This window comes from Coccinella septempunctata, chromosome 2 (assembly GCF_907165205.1).
Source record: "Coccinella septempunctata chromosome 2, icCocSept1.1, whole genome shotgun sequence".
Taxonomy (NCBI): Eukaryota; Metazoa; Arthropoda; class Insecta; order Coleoptera; family Coccinellidae; genus Coccinella; species Coccinella septempunctata.
The window spans coordinates 33264833-33285158 of NC_058190.1; the positions used below are offsets into that span (position 1 = coordinate 33264833).

The 20326-nt window shown below is 32.5% G+C and overlaps 4 protein-coding genes and 1 non-coding gene across 6 annotated transcripts; 3 read left to right on the plus strand and 2 right to left on the minus strand.

The window, feature by feature from the left end:
• The first annotated feature begins 303 nt into the window (after positions 1–303).
• On the plus strand, positions 304–5271 carry LOC123306537 (N-acetylneuraminate lyase). The gene is made up of 9 exons (XM_044888576.1): positions 304–602; positions 699–896; positions 958–1016; positions 1813–1889; positions 1951–2096; positions 2910–3078; positions 3137–3282; positions 4423–4594; positions 5020–5271. Exons 1-9 carry the CDS (start codon positions 381–383, stop codon positions 5160–5162), a joined length of 1332 nt encoding a protein of 443 aa, XP_044744511.1. The 5' UTR covers positions 304–380; the 3' UTR covers positions 5163–5271.
• A 78-nt stretch (positions 5272–5349) lies between these two features.
• Positions 5350–16369, minus strand: LOC123306538 (ras-related protein Rab-8A). 2 transcript variants are annotated; one of them, XM_044888577.1, is made up of 5 exons: positions 16131–16369; positions 15714–15774; positions 15314–15659; positions 12481–12483; positions 5350–6618 (listed from the first exon to the last, which is right to left on the minus strand). In XM_044888577.1, the coding sequence occupies exons 1-5, from the start codon at positions 16252–16254 to the stop codon at positions 6526–6528; spliced, it is 627 nt and encodes a 208-aa protein (XP_044744512.1). In that variant the 5' UTR covers positions 16255–16369; the 3' UTR covers positions 5350–6525. The 2 variants fall into 2 exon arrangements, with proteins under 2 accessions (XP_044744512.1, XP_044744513.1); XM_044888578.1 differs by lacking the exon at positions 12481–12483 and having other exon boundaries at positions 16131–16365.
• Positions 16370–16672: 303 nt separating this feature from the next.
• Positions 16673–17722, plus strand: LOC123306539 (probable ubiquitin-conjugating enzyme E2 C). Its single transcript, XM_044888579.1, has 2 exons — positions 16673–16889; positions 16943–17722. The coding sequence occupies exons 1-2, from the start codon at positions 16786–16788 to the stop codon at positions 17361–17363; spliced, it is 525 nt and encodes a 174-aa protein (XP_044744514.1). The 5' UTR covers positions 16673–16785; the 3' UTR covers positions 17364–17722.
• Positions 17723–18384: 662 nt separating this feature from the next.
• On the plus strand, positions 18385–18455 carry Trnag-gcc. Its single transcript has one exon. It is a non-coding gene; the product is annotated as a tRNA-Gly (tRNA).
• Positions 18456–19281: 826 nt separating this feature from the next.
• On the minus strand, positions 19282–20287 carry LOC123307305 (40S ribosomal protein S25). Its single transcript, XM_044889553.1, has 3 exons — positions 20148–20287; positions 19754–19846; positions 19282–19570 (listed from the first exon to the last, which is right to left on the minus strand). Exons 1-3 carry the CDS (start codon positions 20148–20150, stop codon positions 19307–19309), a joined length of 360 nt encoding a protein of 119 aa, XP_044745488.1. The 5' UTR covers positions 20151–20287; the 3' UTR covers positions 19282–19306.
• Positions 20288–20326: the final 39 nt, after the last annotated feature.

Here is a 20326-nt window from a genome sequence, read left to right on the forward strand (position 1 = left end):
CCCAGAGATATGGAATATATCTCCATCTCTGAATTTACCCCAGGTGGTCCACCATTAAGTGAAAAATGTTTTTTGAGCATTGTCTAACTAAAACTATGGAGGGAACATTCCATATCTGAAACGAAGAGTTTTTCGCTGAGGAAAACTCTGCTTATGTAGGTGGCTGCATCGCGATGTTTTTCCATAAATCATTTCCTTTTTCATAACCTTCGTGCGAAAAATCCCAATATGTGACGGACAAAAAATTGAAAGAAAAACTCGCAAAATGATTTAAATTTTCTGTGAATTAGTGTTTGCTCTGTGGAATACACTGTTGTGTTAGGTTATGTTGTCAAATATATATAAATATTAAGGATAAAAATTCCTTCCGTTTGGAAATTATGGAAACGCGTAAAGTTGCTTCCAAATACGAGGTTCCAGAAGAATCTGAGGAAGAGAATGCTACTGATAAAACTGAAGAGCCTAAAACGGCTAAAGACTTATTTGCTGTGTTTGCTCCAGACTCTGAAAGCGAGTCGGACGCCGAAGCTGAAGAGGATAAAGATTTCGTACCCACTGCTAAAAAGAAAAAAGTCTCCTCTACACCACCAAGTGGTAAAAAAGTAGGTGATACTGTAGTATATTTGGTTCTTGGATTATTATAGTTAACTTAACTAGCAATCTCTGTGAATCGAATATACTAATGATATATTTTTTAGAAATACTTACAAAAATATCAAGCTAAATGGAATGATGTACCAAGTTTTAAACCTTGGTTATCTCCCAGTGTCCATGGGGATATATACTTTTATTGTAAGTTCTGTAAAAAAGATTATAAATGTGGAAAATCAGAAATTTTGAAACATATGTCATCTAAAAAGCACAAACAGCACACACAACCACAATTGAAAGTTCATGTAAGATTGTTTACATTACTTGATTATTATAAATTTTTTATAACTTGAATAACATTTTCAGAAAAAATTTTTTTTTCGTGGCTTACTGTGTCCAGTTTTCACACCATTCAAGAAGTCAAAGTGAGTAGTCATTTTTTACTTTAGATGAATGAATACGAATTCAGCCAAATTACTATCTGATAAGCATCTGCCCCACTCAAGCAATTGGTCATATTTATAGATTGAACTCTAAAAGAACTGGAACGGCATCTAGATGCACGCAAACTGAGGAAGACTGAAAGGGAAGATGTAGAACAATCTATCTCTTTCTGCGCTCTGTCAATTGGTTTATAACAATGTAAACAAAAATAACCTGGGGCGTTCAAGTGAGACGACTGCTATGTCTGACCTCTGATGCGGTTGTTCAATTGGTTGCCGAACCATTGGAAAGAGATGGGTTACTCTACATTTTCCCTCTCAATGGGACATACTTTTTGTTGTATTTCGGTACCTAAGAGGCCCTTCCTGATCTTTTAGACTTCACTGTATTTATGTAATGAGGATAAGCTCATCTACTTTTATTGCATAGGTATATACCTATAAATATATAATATATAATTTATAAAACATTTAGTAATTTTGAATTAGAAGTACCAATAATGATCACAACTTTTCTATCATTGAGGTATGGTATCCAAGCAATTCGATGAAATATAAGCTTTGTTTTGGTCCACACTCAGAACTGTTCAGAATGGGTTCAAAGTAGTTGAACAGCAATGGTGTGAGGAGCTATGCTCGAACTCGCCCTGTATAAATAAATGTGCGACAGTTTTGAACCTATCTGGAACCATCAAAGATCAAACCAAACTACTGAAACGGAAGCCATTTGTTTGTCGCATGATTTCTGAACATGTAAAGAATTATTTGTGTTTTATAGATCCATGGAAGTAAATTATGGAGTAATTAGTCAGTATTCAAATTTTTTGAAAGCTTGTGGAGTCAAAGGAATTTTATGTAAGTGTTAAGATATAATTAATCGTCAGAAACTCTTAAACTATTTTATCTTATTTTGTAGTGAATGACCAGATTGGTGAGGGAATGTCTCTGACCCTACAAGAAAGGAAAAGTTTGACTGAGGAATGGATTCAACAATGTGACAAAAATGGTCAATTTTTAATGGTACAAATTGGTGGAGTTCCCTTAAAAGAAGTTATTGAATTAGTGAGTTCTTCATTACATAAAATTACTGTTTATGGCTCTCCACAATGAACATGATTTGAATTCAATTTCAATATTGAATGTTAAGTATAGGTAGTAGAACCCTGATTATCTGTGCCATGATTTGCTATCATCGAAAATGTATTTTTGAAGTTCTCAGTACGACACAACCTGGTACATCCAAAAATGAAACTAAAGACGAAGAAAATGATGGGAAGGTAGTAGTCAAAAAAGTTTTTAACAGAGATGCTGAAGGAGCCTCTAATGTTGTATTAGATTATTTTGAGCAACGAAAAAATTTGGACCTTAAATATTGGTATATACATAATAGTATGTTATAAATGGATGTTCGGATTTTACTTGCTTTTCAATTATCCGTGCCTCTTCTGGTAACATGGAGCATGGATAATTGTCATTCTACTGTATATAATTTTCATTATCACATGCACTGTGACTCAAAGAAAATTTAAAAATAAAGTGGTAGTTTCAGGGTATTTGAAGATGAACAGTTCTTTTAATTTCCAACCATACTTTTTATACTACCAGTTTTTGAATCCACGAAAAAGGTTTCAATCTGAATGCCAATTTTAATTGAATTAATTGAAGTTTGGAAGAAAATCTAGTCGTTTTTATCCTATAATATTAATAATACAATTAACTTTTCTTTTGTATGTGCCTTTTTGATGTTGACATTTCATTTGTAGAAGAAGTTATGTTTGCATTCTCAACACCTTATGAATTACGACAAAATTACGAAAACATGAGTTATGCATTTATCGTGAACGAACACTAAATGATCATGTACTGTAATTCTAGGCAAATCATTGTGAAGTAAACAAGGTTGGCGCAGTAGTATTGTTGCCTGACCTTTACAATAGACCTAGAAATCACCTGGATCTCGTAAAATATATAAAATTAGTAGCTGAAGGAACAAAAGAAATTCCCATTTTGTATCATCATCATCCAAAATATACAAACTTAGACTGTAAGTGATCTATGTAATCAAACCATGAATTCTAAATAACAAGTATTAAAATTTTCAGTGGACATGACTAATTTCTTACTGGATATAACTGGAGAGGTTGATTCTTTTGTTGGATTGATTCACAGTACTAATGATCTTCAATCTGCTCTGTCCAGTTTTCATGTCAATGAGAAGCAATTTACTGTTTTTATGGGTACAGATGAGGTGAGGCACTATTTTGCATGTACATACCAAAGTGTGATATCTGTTATATTATTTTGAATCAAAACTTTCTATTCAGGGTATCTGGTGAATCTTGTAAAAGGTAAAGGCTCGTCCATAATGGAAAGGTAACCTTTTTCAGTCAATATCAAGAGAAAACAGGTAGCAAATGCTAGCTGAAACATTGGATATGATAAACCATTATGGCATATTAGCCCAATAAATTCAACTACAAATTTTCCATCATCAATTATTTCACAAAAATGCATGGGGTGGTCCCAATGTTCCCTATAGCTAAATTGAACACCGCTTTTGAATGAGAACAAATTATTGAATTATTGAACAGTGAAGTTAAAACAATGAGTAATGAAAACACTTCAAACATGATGTTCTGAACATTCTAAACATTTGTCACATCTTATTACCTCCGGATGGAATGATTTTCTTATTGTTTCTCAGTATTTTGCTTTCCCTCAACCTTTATTGCAAAATATTTTTGGTATAGGAACCTTGTAAAAGACTCCCCCTGTTTTTTTGTTGCAGTGTGAAATGATGATAAAACATACAGTTTATAATTGAATAAACTGACTTATTCACTCTTACTGGAATACAAATTTAATGGTCTCAATCAAACCTCCTTGTACATCGGAGCCTTATGTTACCTAGCTGCAACAAACCCCCCTTGGTTCAGAAGAGGGATAAAAATTTAGCGCAGGCGCGCTTGTTGCAGCGTTTGACGTTGTGCTTTGTGTGCTCTCCTGAGAAATGAACGGTTGCATTTCAACAGTAATTTTTTCATGCTGCAAAAATAAACTTCGAATTTGAAAAAACAATCGAAAAAGTAATAGTATACAGGTTTTCCATTTCAAATAGGCAGGTTGATATCCATTTCCCGTTTAACCAGAAGTCATAAACCGTTGCCAAGATTTAAGGAATATGTTGATTGGCTTAATGTCATTGTACTGATATTTAAACAAATTCAATATATATTTCTACTCCTAATAGGCAGTCCCGGTTGGACACCCTTTATAGATTATCGCCAATTCTATTATCTAATCAGATATTGTGAATTCTTATTTATGTCAATAATTGATGAACCTGAAGACATTTTAATATTGGTTAAAAAATAACATTTTATTGTAGGTAATTCTAGGAGCTGCCGCAAGTGGGTTCTCGTGTATTATGGCGAATACTTCAAATGTATTTGCCAAATTAGTTGAGACAATTTGTTTCTCAATAACAAAAGGGGAAATATTAACAGCACAAAAGACACAAGCAGTACTGGCAAAAGCCCTTTACAGAATTTTTTCTTATGGTAAGTATTCGGAGTGGTTAGTTAAACTCATTGATGGACCCTGGCAACATGCATCCACCTCTTTTCAGAAGTTTTAAATTGACATTTGGCTCATTTTAATGGGCTCTGGTTGATGAGACGTTGCAAGTATTGGTTCATTATTTTTAATGTTCATCTTTCAAGCTATTCCCTTCCATTTCTCTTTATTCCAAACTAAGTTTTCATCAGTGCAACAAACCGTATCTCGAAAACTTGTCAATTTTTTGGTGTCCATGGACACTTTTGCTGGGAAGGTCAAAACCTACAACATACCAAATATTCAGGAAATTTAACTGAAAGCCATTTTCCATACAAAAAATTCAAATGGCGTGGTGTCCTTTCAAAGTTAGAACACACTTTCATAAACTGAACCTTCAGAATGGAAATTCAATTGATGATTATTTTAGGTGATACTGTTCCCGCCCTAAAAGCTGCAATGTGCATAATTTCAAAACTCCCTCTGGGATCAACTCGTGAACCTCTAGAAGCCATATGGGAAGGAAATTTGGAAAAGATGAAAAATGAACTACATGAAATGGGGCTTGTATGAAGATGTAGTTGTTGAATCATAAGCTAAAGAATTTCAATATGATCTTGTTTTTATGTTCAGTTCATTTATGATGTGTTTTATCATTTTAATAAAATGTTTTTACATCAAACATATTTTTCACTATAAAAAGAACAATTTTTCTTGTACATAAAGTGATTGAATTTAAAGGAAAATTGAAGGAAATATCTAAAATTAAATATTTTATTTACAAAAAGCTGACCAACTAATTTTCAATACATATTTATGTGCTGTCAATTTTGATGTCCGAAAGCATGAAATTTATAAAAATGTATAAAAACTATTACTCTGTTGGGCAAAATACATTTTTTGTCATACTAAAAACTATAGTCAGCTAGTTGAGCCCTAACTAAAGATGGTTGAATTTATTGACCATTGATATATATTCATAAATAAAGTATCATGTATAAAAATTATTTAACTTAATATCAGAAGTTTCCACTAGATGAACAAAAATAATTTTGAATATATAAATCAATTTCAACAATAGTTGCTTATAACTAGAAGACCACCTTTGAAAGTTAATCCTAATGATTTTCACCGAGCCTTCCTTTGATTAATTTCTAAGTAGGAGTTAAAATGAGTGTCAATGAATGTGCACACAGAATATAAATATGTTTGTATTATCTACTATATAGAAAGCAAAGCACAATACATACTGTAACATTCCCTGTTCATGAGCATTGATTTTCATCTTTTTAGACGTTGTCCTTTGTAATAGGAACGATAAATATTCATTCCTCAAATATCCGTTCTTTCATGTGACTCCTGTGGTAAAAAGGTTTTATAATTTCAAGTGTCACAGAAGCAGGAACATGACAGTAAGTATAGGTTGTGCTTTTTTTATCGATTCTCAAATCACATTAAATTATCATATATATATATTTAAATTGGCATACCACTTTCCTTACATAAGAATTTCAAGTATCGGAGTACAGTTAATTAATGACAACCACTGTTTCAACTACGAAGTTTACAGAAATCTTGTATCGTTACATTACATTTTCAGTACTCTGTAAAATTTTATTGAACAGGTGATCCCAAAACTAAATAGACATGTTGCACAGAAAACTTGATGAATTTGAATTGCACTCCATTTACTATTGAACACTAATATCGAGTTATTCCTCTATACGATGACAAGATATAATTTAAAATGGAATCCTAATGTACCTGCAACTCAGCGAAAACACAAACCGTTCTCAAAACTAAGAAACTAACATTTTAGAGTTCCGATGACTTTTTTTCGTTTTTTGAAAAAATATTACTTCGGTTTTTATGCAAATAATAAAACTGTGTATGTGGAACATTGGAAGAAATTTTCTTCTTCAAACATTCTAAATGGTCACAATAAGGTGCATCTAGACAACCAGTTGGTTGGCTTGCGTTGTGGTTCCAGCGATAGTTGATGTCCGCCTTTTGGTGGATTACTTGCCTCCTATTCAGCAGAAAATTAAAAATCAGACAACTTATCATCATAATGAAGCTAGAAATAAACTGAACAGTTTTATTGGTAAAATACAAAATTGGAGCTAGATTATGAAGTCACCAAAAGTAAAAAATTCTTCATATAATGTATGTAAATATAAATAAATTAATTTCAATATTGTATTGCAACAATAAGTATGTAAAATAAGAAATTAATTTTTTTTCATTCACATACACTACCATAAAATGATGCTGTTCATAAACTTCATAAACTTAGTACACACAAAATCGTTTCAAATAGCGTCTCAAAAAAGTCATCGTCAAGTAGACTATGGAATTTTTAAGGTGCTTGAACGTAATGCACACTGAAACATTTTGTGATGATCATAAAGCTAACTTGACGAAGTTTTTCAAACAGGCAAATGTTAGTCATTGTGTGAAAATCATTAAAAAAAAAAATTGAAACAAAAAAATCAACACCAAATCCTGTTTCAGTTAACGCCATAATAAATATCCTGTGTATATATTATATACATAAATATAGGGCGAGTCTTTGACTCGTACAAATATTTTAATCGTAGATTCTTGAGGTCAAAAGAAACACTCTTTTCTTTACCATTTTTTCCGAATCCATAAAAAAACGTTATTTTCAGTTCTATATCACAAACGGTTTCATCTGATGAAATGAATAACGGAATATAGTTTTTCATTTATTCGATTACTCTTTATCGAACACAAGATATCACCCCCTTCCAGTTCTCTCATTATGAGACCATAACGTAACATAAAAATACCAAAAATTCAAAGAACCCAAATCTTGAAACTAAGTTGAACGCTATCTAATGAATATTTGAGCGTTTTGTAAAATAAAAGTATTGCTCATATTTTCTATTATAATGTGGCGTTTTCGAGTAATTTGATGTTCTAAAATGAAAAAATATCTGTGAAATTCTGAAAATTGGGTACTTTGACCGAATACAACTCTTTAAAAAAAATCCACAGATGTGTAATTTCACAGATTTAGCTAGTTATTCTGGAAGTAATTTTGTTTTTCCAGGGGTAGCACAGCTCTTCATGAAAATTTAATATGGCTATATCTTTTTATCATTATAAAAAGGGTACAGGAAAAAAGTGTTTCTTTTGACCTCAAGAATATACTGTTAAAATAGTTGTACGAGTCAAAGACTCATCCTGTATTTATATATTGTAGCTAGTAGCTATAAAAGTTACAAACTACAGGCAGTTCAGCGCAATCTTTGGGAAGAGATTTCATATGTCAAATGCAACAAAAATACAGGGTTACTCATTGGGAAATGCGCTAAGGTACAGGACGATTTATAAAGTTCCTTATTTCTCCAATCATCATGAACATCACCTTTTTGTGATATTCAGTTCGTATGGTCTTTGTCAACAGTGGTCTCGATAAAAATAATGAAAGTCCTATTTCAGGTTTGAAATGTTACGTTCATTCGCGTAATTTCAATATTATTCGTTAGGCATTGTAATAAACTGCTTCTGGCACATAGTGCACAACAACTTATGCAGAAGCATTTCTCACAAACCACTTTTATTGCTGGTGTTTCGGACAAAGCGAGAAATAACCCATATAATGATTTAGGAAAAATGCGAGCACCTCAAAGAGTATCAATAAATTAATACAAGCCATATTGGGAGGTAAAAAACGCCACGGATATAAACTACACAATTCTCCGCGCCTTTCAACAGCCTTTCATCCAATATATTATATGATGACAATTTGGATACGAAAGATATAAATGAAGAAAAATGTATGATTGAAACAAATCGAATCATAAAAATAATCGAATGTTGATCTTATTGATATCCTAAGGATATAAACCCCAAAGTCAATATGGTTAAATTGGTGAGTTGAAAATTATAGTTGATAGCTGGAGGTCAGGTTGCTCAGTTCAGGATTAAGCCCAGATTTAAGCTGATCCTAGATTAAATTTGATAGTTCCGTTAAATTCTGTCAGGTTAATTTTAAATCTGGGCTTAATCCTGAACTGAGCAACCGGGCCTAAGGATATAAACCCAAAAGTCAATATGGTATAATTTGTGAGTTGAAAATTATAGTTGATAGCCTAAGGATATAAACCCAAAAATCAATATGGTTAAATTGGTGAGTTGAAAATTATAGTCCTTTAAAATATGATTTTTTTTATAAATAATTATACAAATTTTAAACAAAACTTCTCTCACATATCCGCTTTCATGTTGTAAAATGAAATCAGCTGCCATTTTCGGCAAAATCGTCAATTAAACCCATTTTCCAGAAAATAAAATTATTAGATTCAAATTATTTTAAAATTTGTATCATGCAGATTCAAGCTGATTTTCATGCCAAACAAACACTTTACCTTCTTTGCGCCGAACGGGAGCGTAAAATGAAAACAAGAAGATAATTAGTGAAGAAGAATAATAATAAACATAACATTTCATTTGATTTGAAATGTTATTGATAATAAATAGTTATTCGTGTTGGTATACACCATAGACAAGTTTATAGTCTATAAAGATATTAGTCTATTGATATACACGGCAAGGATAATAGGTCCTTTCGTTTGCATAAAGAGTGTAGCACTTTTCTACACTCGATTTTAATATTCGTTTGCTGATTGGATTTTTTATGCAAATGAAAGGACCTAATGAAAATATATGTGAAAACTGATGCTTCATGGAACTTTGATTACAAGCTTTCTTTTCAAACGGACAGTCAATCTAACTACACTGCTCAAAAATTGAAGTGAATATTCGAGAGAAAAGTTACTTTATCACTTGAACCAAATTTTCAGTATTGCTGTACATACCATGAGGAGAGGCGTATGTTTGCGTATTACACCCGCACAAGATATGGACCTCATGACACTCAATGGCTCAATAAAAAAAAATACAAGAAACTAATTTCTTGTAGGTGTATGATTTTTTTGTGAGATATTGGGATAATTTTGTGCAATAGTGGCTATTACAACTCATTTAGTGTTGTGTAATAGAAATTGTGGATTTAAATTGTCATGAGTTTAACATGCTTCTAGGAGCCTTTCAACATGAACAATTATTGTGTTGGTGAACTTCCACATAAGAAGTATTTCCTACATTTTCACACAATTTCGGTAGAATAACACCCAAAATCCCCAGATTTCGGATTGGGAGACAAAATTGCTAGGATTGTGTGAAATGTTAAAATCTAAAGAACAATATTTTCTCTATGCCGGACTCACTGAGGTGCAATATCAAGGCTAAAAGAATTTCTTGGAAAGCGGCAAGTTAAATGCTTCATAACTCAAGCGAACGTTTCGTGGATATGCGGAGTGATTCCATTGAATACTGATAAAGTTATCAACGTAGTAATCCCACAATTATCGAAAATTTCGTTCTTCTGGATGATAATGTCACATAGATCGCACCAGGTGATTACTGCTATGGAAAAGCAGAATATTCTATATCTAGCATTACCTCCAAGATCCTCCGACCTAAATCTAATCGAGCATGCTTGGAATCAATTACGAAAAGCACTTGATGCCCACAGACCACAACCCGATCGCTTCGACAGCTCAGAGATCTTTTGTCAAAACTTTGGCAACAAATTGAGCAGTATTTTCTCAATAACTCCGAGAAAAACACGTAGAGAGATGCCAAGCACGTACAGCTCAAAACTCTACTCACATTGAGCGTCAATAGAACAATGAATTTTTCAGATTTTCGGTTTATTGTGAATTTTTATACTGTATTTTTGATACAGTGAATGAATCATTTCTTCGAAATCTTATTATTCTAACCTGAAAAACTCTACATATTCAAATTTCAAGAGAACATTGGGTTTTTTTATGAGAAAACAGAAGTCAATACAATATACATATCTTTAACTTTTAAGGAATAGATTATATACATTCATGCATCGCTATATTTAGCTGCTTTGACAATTTTAGAAGCTAGTCCGCTGGATTCAGCCAGACATCTGTGTCTCAGAAATTACTGAATTTGTAGTTGACTTATATTCACGCATGTTTTTTATTGCTTAAGTTAGTTCACTTATCAACAACTTCTCAAAGACAAAAATACCAAACTAAAAGACGAGAAGAGTCAGGTGCATCAAAAATGCCTTCCTGACATAACTTAGTTAATATGGGTTTTCAAAATACAAAAGGGCGTATAAAATGAAAAAAGCGTATATGCACATAATAACAATAATAACAATAAGCGTATTATGCACATAATAACAATGATTATTTACAATTGCATTGCAGGGACATTGAACCAGTGGCGGCTCGTGGTCATGAGAGCTGAGGAGGCTAAAAGTTTTCGAGGAGTGTTGGAAAGAACTCTTATCAGTCAATCTTCGATATTAATAAAAGAGGATCTATGGTTTACTTCAAAATGCTTTATTGTTCAAACGATCGCACCAAATTGGACAAATCCTTTTTTCTTGTGTTTATTATTGTTAGGACAAGGTTTATATAACAAAATATTCCCGAAAAAAAATTGTACAGAACAGAAAAAAAGGCATTCCTTTTTCTTACGACCAATCGAGCAATCATAGAGTACTTATAGATTTTCGACATTTGGACAAAAAGATAAGTTATATCGAGTAAATCGAAAATTTAAAATGATGAGTTCGTTATTATTATCTACCCTAGAAATAATTTAAATGGCAAAACTAGGTTTGCCGGGTCAGCTAGTAAAGTATATTTCTTCAATATAATGAAAGGTGCCAGTTCTAAAACTAATTTTCTTGCTCCTTTGACTTGTTATGCTTTTCGATAGAACGTGGTAAATTTTTCAAATCTGAGAACCCCGTTTTAAACCATGAAGTATATTCTGTAAGTCATCATCGCCAAGCTCCTCATCATTTTCCAATTGTGTCTCCTCGTCATTTTCTAATTATTGTGTCTCCTCTTCATTCATACAAAATATCCTAGCCTTCGAGGATACATTTTGTACAGGTGTAGCCCTTACAGTATGCGCATCAAGTTGAGCATTTTATTGCAGCTTTCCTACAGGAGCATGCCGCTGAACAACCTTACTTGCAGATGCAGATGATGTTATTTAGGAGATCTTCCGAGGCTGGGAGGAAGTCAGCAGCCACTGGATTGACTCCAGTGTGCGAGTGGTTGCAAAATAACATTCAACTTGAACGACCGCATCCGCACAAAATTAATTCAAGGTGTAAACTGATGACGTGAGAAGGGCCCATTCCTACCCCGGGTTTCATAAAGCATGATCGGGGAATCAACGCTTGATTGACGAATAGACGTCAATTTGTTTTCAATCGATAATTCAGTCATGATCATTCAGAATATCAATCTCGCATCAAATTATGATGTTCACACGTCCATTCAATTATCCTCAATTGCTACTTCTTCAACATATTCAGAAATGAAAAGGTTCCAGTGATTTCGTTCTAGAGATCGAGTGACAGTCAAATCGTTGATTGGACAATCAAAGTTTTATAAAACTCGCTGCCAGTCGATCGTAGATTCGAATCGATTTTTCTCGTTTTTAAGCCAAGTTGGAAATCGATGTCTCACTTTGAAGATCAATTGATAGGGATGCTCCTGGTATTATCAGGTCAGGATTTGATTATTTTCACCTCAGAACTTCATAGTACGAATTTTTGACACGTAAAGGGTGGGCAAAATTCGTTGTCTACTGAGGGAATCTCGAGAACTATAGCAGCTAGAAGAAAACGGATGACACATTCTCGAGCTCTTTTTTCATGACTAATCCAAATCTGAAAACAGAATCGGCCTATCATTGTTAGATTTCAATTTATAAACAAAAATTGAGATTTTGACGATTCCGAAAAGTTCTCATAACTTCTTTGGCTTTGAAGTTACAGATCTGAAACTTGAACCTTCTTAGGCACTTTCATACGTAGAATCTACTGGCGAAAGATTTCAAAAATAACAAATTCAATAAAAGTTTGAATTTTAAAAAATGAAATTTCACCTAATGATTCGAAATGAAAACATATTTTGAGCTCATCAGTACGTAAAAAAGTGCCTGTAGAAGGTTCAAGTTTCAGGTTTGTAACTTCGAAGACAAAAAAGTTACGAGAACTTTACGAAATTGTAAAACTCAAAAACGGAGTATCGTAGGAGGCTGTGGTTTTCACCATTCTCTGTTTCTCCGAAAATGAGCTCGGAAATGTGTCATCCGTTTTCTTCTAGCTGCTATAGTTCTCGAGATCCTCTCAGTAGACAACGAATTTTGCCCACCCTGTACAACTTGCAAATTTATCGTTCATTCAATTTCAAAAATTGATGAAATATTTAAGAGTACAAGATTTTTGCAAATTTTGAATGAGAATCATTTAAGTTTTACGATAAAAATATCTGATGAAGATATTCGTATACAGTCAATCTGAGACGTTTGAAATCTACGCAGATACTGAATTTCATAATTAAGTTTCTAATCGGTAAAATCAATTTTAATTTTTCGGAAATTTTACTCATTATATCGTTAAACAAAGTGATCATGAAACATTGAATTCTAGTGGCAATGACATCAATTCAGCCACTGCACTGAAAAAAAATTTACTACTGTAAATATTTACAAGTATTAGTCACGTTTGGAGGAACTCAATTAATTCGGAAGCATCAAACTTAAATAGTCTAATTGGAAATTTTCATGGTACGGTTTAAATAGCGGTAGCTGTCTGCGACTGAAATGATATTCGATGCTTTCCTGGAATAATTTAAAAAAGGGATCTCGAATGAAACCCTAGGATTGTAAATGAATTTTCAAATGCCATACAAGTTTCCAATTCTCTCAAAAAACAATTATCAATTTTTTTTTCAGTTTAGGTGTAGTACCAAAAAAACTGATTCATTCCACAGTATGAAAATAGTTGTGGAGAAAATATTCGAAATAACAAGGAACGTTTACTTTTCTTCTTGATAACTGGATGAAATTCAAAAAAGAAGAAGAAAACATGTAATTTGAAAAGCTCCAACCAATCCTCTCAGAAAAAAAGGGGGGCGGGTCTTATTGTATTGAAGGTTCATATAATTTAAGTATATCACTGAAATTCTAGAGCAGTACAAAAACTTTTCGCCATCATCCAAAAACAAAGAAATAATGACTTCAATATAATATTGAGTAATTTCAACTAAAATGGTTTTGGTTTGGAAATTGCAAATAATTCATCCAACATACCACTTGGCAAAAACTGTGCAAACACAGAATCCTTTCCTAACATACGAAGTGTTACTAAAGAGACGGCAAAAATGCAGAAGATGATTCTTTGGCCAAAAACAGTACTACTTCATGAAAAGACATGGGGTCAAATATTTACCCCCTCTGTGATATGAAGTTTCAAAATAGGATATGTTCTCACGTTTTCGTTGATAAAATAGAAATATTCGTAAAAATTTTCAATGTGTTAGTTCTAAAAAAAATAAGTTTATCCGCCCTGTTTGTTTTAGTTGCATTTTAAGTGGTTATCACCTCTTAAAACAACCCTTACTTCTCACAAGATGCAAATATACAACTGGAAAGCTCATTTTTTGACTTAACAAATGTGTTTCTGGTCTAATGGTCTTAACTCAACCATTAAAAAAAAACCTCTGTTGTTATCCAGAACCACTTTTTCATCCCAAATCTAAGAAGAGGTGCAGAGTGACTGAATACATATTTGTTCATAACATCAAATCATCAAAGTGGTCAATTGCTAGTGGCTGATATGATACAATCAAGAGTTAATGTATACCACAGCTCCACTCACCAAAATTGTTGCTATATTATGATTTCCATTTATAATTTTAAAATATAAGCAGAAAAACGGTCCCCATATGATCGTGACTTCAGAAGAGTGACATTATTGCAAATACAAATTTTTTAATCTCGGCAAAAAAAGGACTAAAATAATTGGATTGGATTCATTGATGAGCAATTCGTAATCTAGATTCAATTCTGCGCTTCTTTGTTGTACGGTAACGACAATAAAAATGATTTTGGGAGTAATGCTACTCTCAAATGATGTCAATTTAGCAAACAATGTCTTTCATCACAATATAATTTTAAACATTATAAATTACATTGATTCACGTAAGAATATAGTATTTTTCAAAATAAGTTCTTTAAGAAAGTATTTCATGCCCATCATTATCGAAGAAGCTTATAGTTATAGAGGTCGATTGGCAAGAATAGAATTCTGCCTATTATAGCAGCGAAAAAATCGATTGATTGTTCTTATACCCAACTCAAGTCAATTTATAACAGGGTTATCAATCACTCTCATGAATCTTAAAATCTTGTTAGAAACTTTCACCATTCCTTGAGTATCATGAACCTATTCAAAATACTTTTTATGTGGAAGCTCAATGTTCATGTTTTTCAACATTTGTTGAGATGTTTATGGCTGTTTGCATCGTTTCAGTAAACAATGCTTACATTCTACCACCTTTAAGTATAAAACTAAACGTGGTTTAAGAATTTAATCGTTTGTAACTGAGAAAGTACAAGCAGCCAAAAGTGTATTTTATGAATGATAATGTCACTTTTTGGTAGTGTTCTATTGAATAGAACTGGAGCATAAAATCTGATATTTTGACATATTTATTAGCAATGATTTCAAGTAAAAATAGCCGCTTAATCAATTTCAAACCATATTTGCAATCAGCGTTGAATTACTTTCAGTGCACATATCTCAGATAAGTCCTGAATATATCTTCAATAGAACTCACCAATTTCTTTTCCATTTTAGCTTTAATGTCCCTAGCTAACGTGTAGAAAGCATCTTCAACTCTAATACTAGCTTTAGCACTGGTTTCTATGAATTTAATTCCATATTCTACTGCTAACTGCTCTCCACGTTCTTTTGAAACCTGTCTCTTTTCTTCAAGTTCACACTTATTACCAAGTAACATTTTTTCAACGTCTGCTGATGCATTTTCCTCGATATTTCTTATCCAATTCTTGATATTTTCAAAACTTTTCTCATTAGTTATGTCATATACTAACATGATACCCATGGCTCCTCGATAATATGCTGTTGTGATTGTTCGGAATCTTTCCTGACCAGCTGTATCCCTGACAATTAAAACAATAAAAAACACCTAAATTTAAATAAGAAGTATTTCTTACCATATTTGTAACTTGATTTTTTTACCATCAAGTTCTATTGTTCGAATTTTAAAATCGATACCTAAAAAATTTACACATAATTAAACTTTGAACCAACATAAATGAGTTTTTTCTTCCTATTATAATCCATAATGATTATTACCACTACATCCTTAGTTGGTCATGAAAAAAATAGATTGAATAAAGACCATTATAGCAAGATTCTCATTTTTTTCAAAGCGACATCAAAAATGAATTATTAGATCCATTTCCTTCAAATTCCATACAAAAGAGGTGTGGTTATACATAATAAATAAATTACAATTGAAAATCCGATTTTCAACGTCTTTAAAGTGAAGAAATATTGTACACAAAAAAAGTTGATTCCATAACAATTAACTCTGAAATTCTTGACATAAAAAATAAATTGTGACTCACCTATAGTTGAAATAAAGGTAGTGTTATATGCATCTTCGGAAAATCGGAATAAAACGCAGGTTTTGCCCACACCTGAATCTCCAATAAGAAGTAGTTTGAAAAGGTAGTCATAAGTTTTTGCCATTTTCCCCCAGAGCAAGTGTTTTCCTTTCGAATACTTGAATAATCCTATGCTCCTCTTTTCCAAATTTTCCTTTCCTTCCTACAACTACAACTGTCAAATAATCAACAAACTTCAATTTACCGGCAATGTTTTTAACACAAATATCCCTAGACATTGAAGTAGAAGTTTATGTAGCTAGGATGGTAGGCTTGCATTAAATAAAAGATCTGCTGAAAAGAGTTATTCAAATTCCAAATTGACGGGAACAAAATACCTTATACTTTCAGAGTCCAGTGAAATGATCCGGATTTGTATGATGTAAAGATATAATTTTTAATTACTAATCCATCTCTATTTATTGTAGGTGAGTGGAGAAGTAGCTCAAGTTGCAGTTGTGGCCTGTGGGAGTGTTATTGATTTTTCTATGGTTTACCCATTTCCCTTTTATTTCTGGTTTTGTATTTGATTGGTTGAATTGAAATATCTTCTGTCAAAATAAATTTAACGAATTTTTGGTGGTATTAAGATAATTTAATCAATTTGATTAAAGAAATGGCCCAAAATTATAATCCTTCCTTACAGTCTACTAGTGACAATGCCAAGCAGAATGATGATTCTAAAAGAACATCAGCTGACAACCATGCAGTATCGAGAAGGTTAGTGACGAAATTTATTAGATTCGCTTAGGTTATCATTTTTTTCTTTATAGATTACACAAAGAGTTGATGTCCCTAATGATGTCTCAGGATAAGAGTATTTCAGCTTTTCCAGATGGTGATAACTTCTTCAGTTGGATAGGTACCATTATGGGACCAAAGGATTCCGTTTATGAAAATATGAAATTCAAACTCAAGTTGAAGTTCCCTAGTTCATACCCCTATTCAGCTCCATTTGTCAAATTCATAACTCCTTGTTTTCATCCAAATGTAGACACCAAAGGAAATATTTGTTTAGATATTTTGAAGGATAGATGGTCTGCTCTGTATGATGTTAGAACACTTTTAATTTCAATTCAAGCTTTATTAGGTGAACCTAATGTTGACAGCCCTCTCAATACATTAGCAGCAGAAAAATGGCAGAAACCAGAAGAATATAAAAAGTTTGTTTTAGAAATGTACAAAGAAGCTTAGTCAATTAATTATGAAGTTTAAGTTATTAGCAATTTGACAACAAATTTGATATTGTAACTAAGCGTTTTAAAAAGTATATTCTGATCCTTCTCGAAAATATGTCCTCCAACTTTCCAGATATGCTTTTAAATCGTTCAAATTCATGATTTGGTAGGAGCCAGATTGAATAATCAAAAACGCTGCTCGACTGTCTTAATAATAAATGTGTTCATAATTTTATTATCTGAATGGTCCTTGAAATCTTTCATTTATTCTTTAATGCTTTCAGTTTATGTGAAAACTTCAAAATTTGAAAGATTTCGATGATCATTTTTTGTAATTCCTTTTTACATCTGAATTAAAATTTGTTTATTTTTGAATGCTGTCCATTATTTCTATTCAAGTTGTGAAATTAAGACTCCTTTGAAAGTAATTACCAGATAAGGTTTTTGATAATAAACTGTGATTGTTTCTAACGTAATTCTTCTTTATGTAAGTGAAAGTTTATACATCTACGATTTCATTCTCGCTCTGTAGGATTAACTAAATCACTTTCAGGGGTAAAGTTCCACATACTTGTAATAACGCTCGAAAGCATTGCATCAAGTTTTTATGCAATATCAGTATATACCGAATATATTCATTGGCAATTTCGAGCAATATAAATATATATATAAGGATAATAGAGCACCAACGCATAAATGGTCTTTGTCTTATCAACTTATGTCGGAAACCACTTATCAAGGATGCTCAGCCCTTAAAAACCTAATAATAATAATTGGTTTTTCCCCAAGAATCAATATCATTATTATTTGATACAGAGTTCAGCATATAACTATAAAACTGAAATTTATATACTGTGTCTTCTTGGTTTTTATTACATAACTTCCGATCAAAGTATTATTTAGGACTGTACATTGTAAAAGTACACATTATTTGCTTATGCCCCTTTGCGGAGTTGAAACTGCGATATCGGAAGAAATCAGATAACTTTCTTTGTGAGAAACATTTGGAATTATTTATAAAATTAACTATGATGTAAGCATCGGTGGTTCAGTGGTAGAATGCTCGCCTGCCACGCGGGCGGCCCGGGTTCGATTCCCGGCCGATGCATGCTTTTTACTATTCTGGAATTCTTCTCAGGACTGATTCTTTGGATTTAGCGCATGGAGTCATTTTTCAATTTGAAAAAAAAAGTAGCGCGGTTCGACAAAAAAGCCAATAAAATTTATTTATCAGGAACACTTTCGAGTTTGCACTGAACAAAAGAATCTCGTTCCGAGTTTGAATAACTTTTTCACAATGATCTCGGACCAGCCAAAAAGTTGTAGTTTTTTATTGTTTAGAGATTTTTATATTTGATGTCTTGTTCTTGAAGCGTTATTCTTTCTTGCAATTTTATTTAATAATTCACACTTAATTTCATTTAGTCGTACACTCCTTTCAATCATTCTTTCTTGGGTTTTCCAAGACTCTATGCGACTTATTGGGTACTAACAGAGTCTAAGTATTTCAAATATCTATGCACAACCTATTTCAGGTAACGTTAACTGGAGAATTGGCCAAGTTCCAACTTATTCCCTTTCTCCTTCCCAGGCAACTGCCATTGAGCAAACTTATAATACATTCGAAAGTATGTATATATATGTACATTTAGTTTCAGAAATCCTAAGTCTTCATCTGCCCAGCCATTTCAAACAATTTAATACACGAAAATTCCTTTTAGATCCCCAATGTTAGGTTTTTCAAATTTTCCTAAGAACTAAAATATAAAATTAAGAACATCGACTCTACTAGTATTCACAAAAAAAATATAGCAATTAGAAGACTGAATAAGCTCATCATTAATAGAGTAGGACCAGTTTGGTTTTTTTCCCCTTGCACTCATGAATATCACAATGAAAATGTTTGGAATGTAACATAATAAAAATGGTTTTAGTTTTTATATTTTTATTTTCTTAAATCTAAGCAGCTACATCATCACCTTTGGTGGTGCGGGTGTAAATGAGCTGAGCCCTGTGTTGCACAACTTGCTTGATTAAACCCTTTTGCTGAAGTTCAATGAGAGCCCTCCTGGCAAGGGATCCTCTGATTTTGAGCCTTTCAGAAACCACTGATGGAGTGATCAATTTATAACTTGGCACCTCCTTGTAGAGTTTGTCATAGGTAGCTTTATCGAAAAGCACTTGGTTGTTCAGCTTATCACGAACTTTTCCTTTGGACCACTTCTGCAGATTATAAATAATTATTAATAGATATGTATTGACAAAATAACAATTCTAAAAGAATTTCCGATTGCATCAAACTCATTAAATCAGTTTTAGCAGTCATAGATTTCTTGCTCAAACATTATCATCACGAAAGAATTGGAAAGTCAATTTGAAGACATCATAATGAAACAAAAACCATACCTTCTTCTTCGCCTTTCCACCACCAGATCCCTCTTTCTTCTTCTGGGTCTTTTGTGGTTGCTTAGCACCACCTTTGGCGTCCTTCTTGGGAGGCTGTAGAAACGGGTATCAAAGTTAAGCAATATTCGCTAATTAGTGAACCGTATAATTCAGCATCACGAAATCAGACTCATTAAATCAGTTTTAACAATCACGGATTAATATTGTAAAAAATAGATCATCATGTAAAATATTCTCACGTGGTTCGCTAACCTAAAATGCTTAATAATGATTTAGAAGTAAAATAATGAAGAACGATACAGCAAGCAATGCAAATTTTTCATGAAACCGAGTTCTAATCTTGACAAAACTTTTAAAACTAGATTACAAAGAAAATGGAATGAAAAAAGCTTACCATGTTGACGACTCTTCCACTTCACTTTGAGAGAAAGAAACAGATTATGGTAACTGTCAAATAGATGAAGTTCTCGAAGTTACACATAGAATATTATTGTTTATTTAGTTAATGGTCTTCGAAAGTTATTTTCCAAAGAATCAATCGGAAGTATTTTTCTGATTAAAATTATATTGGTT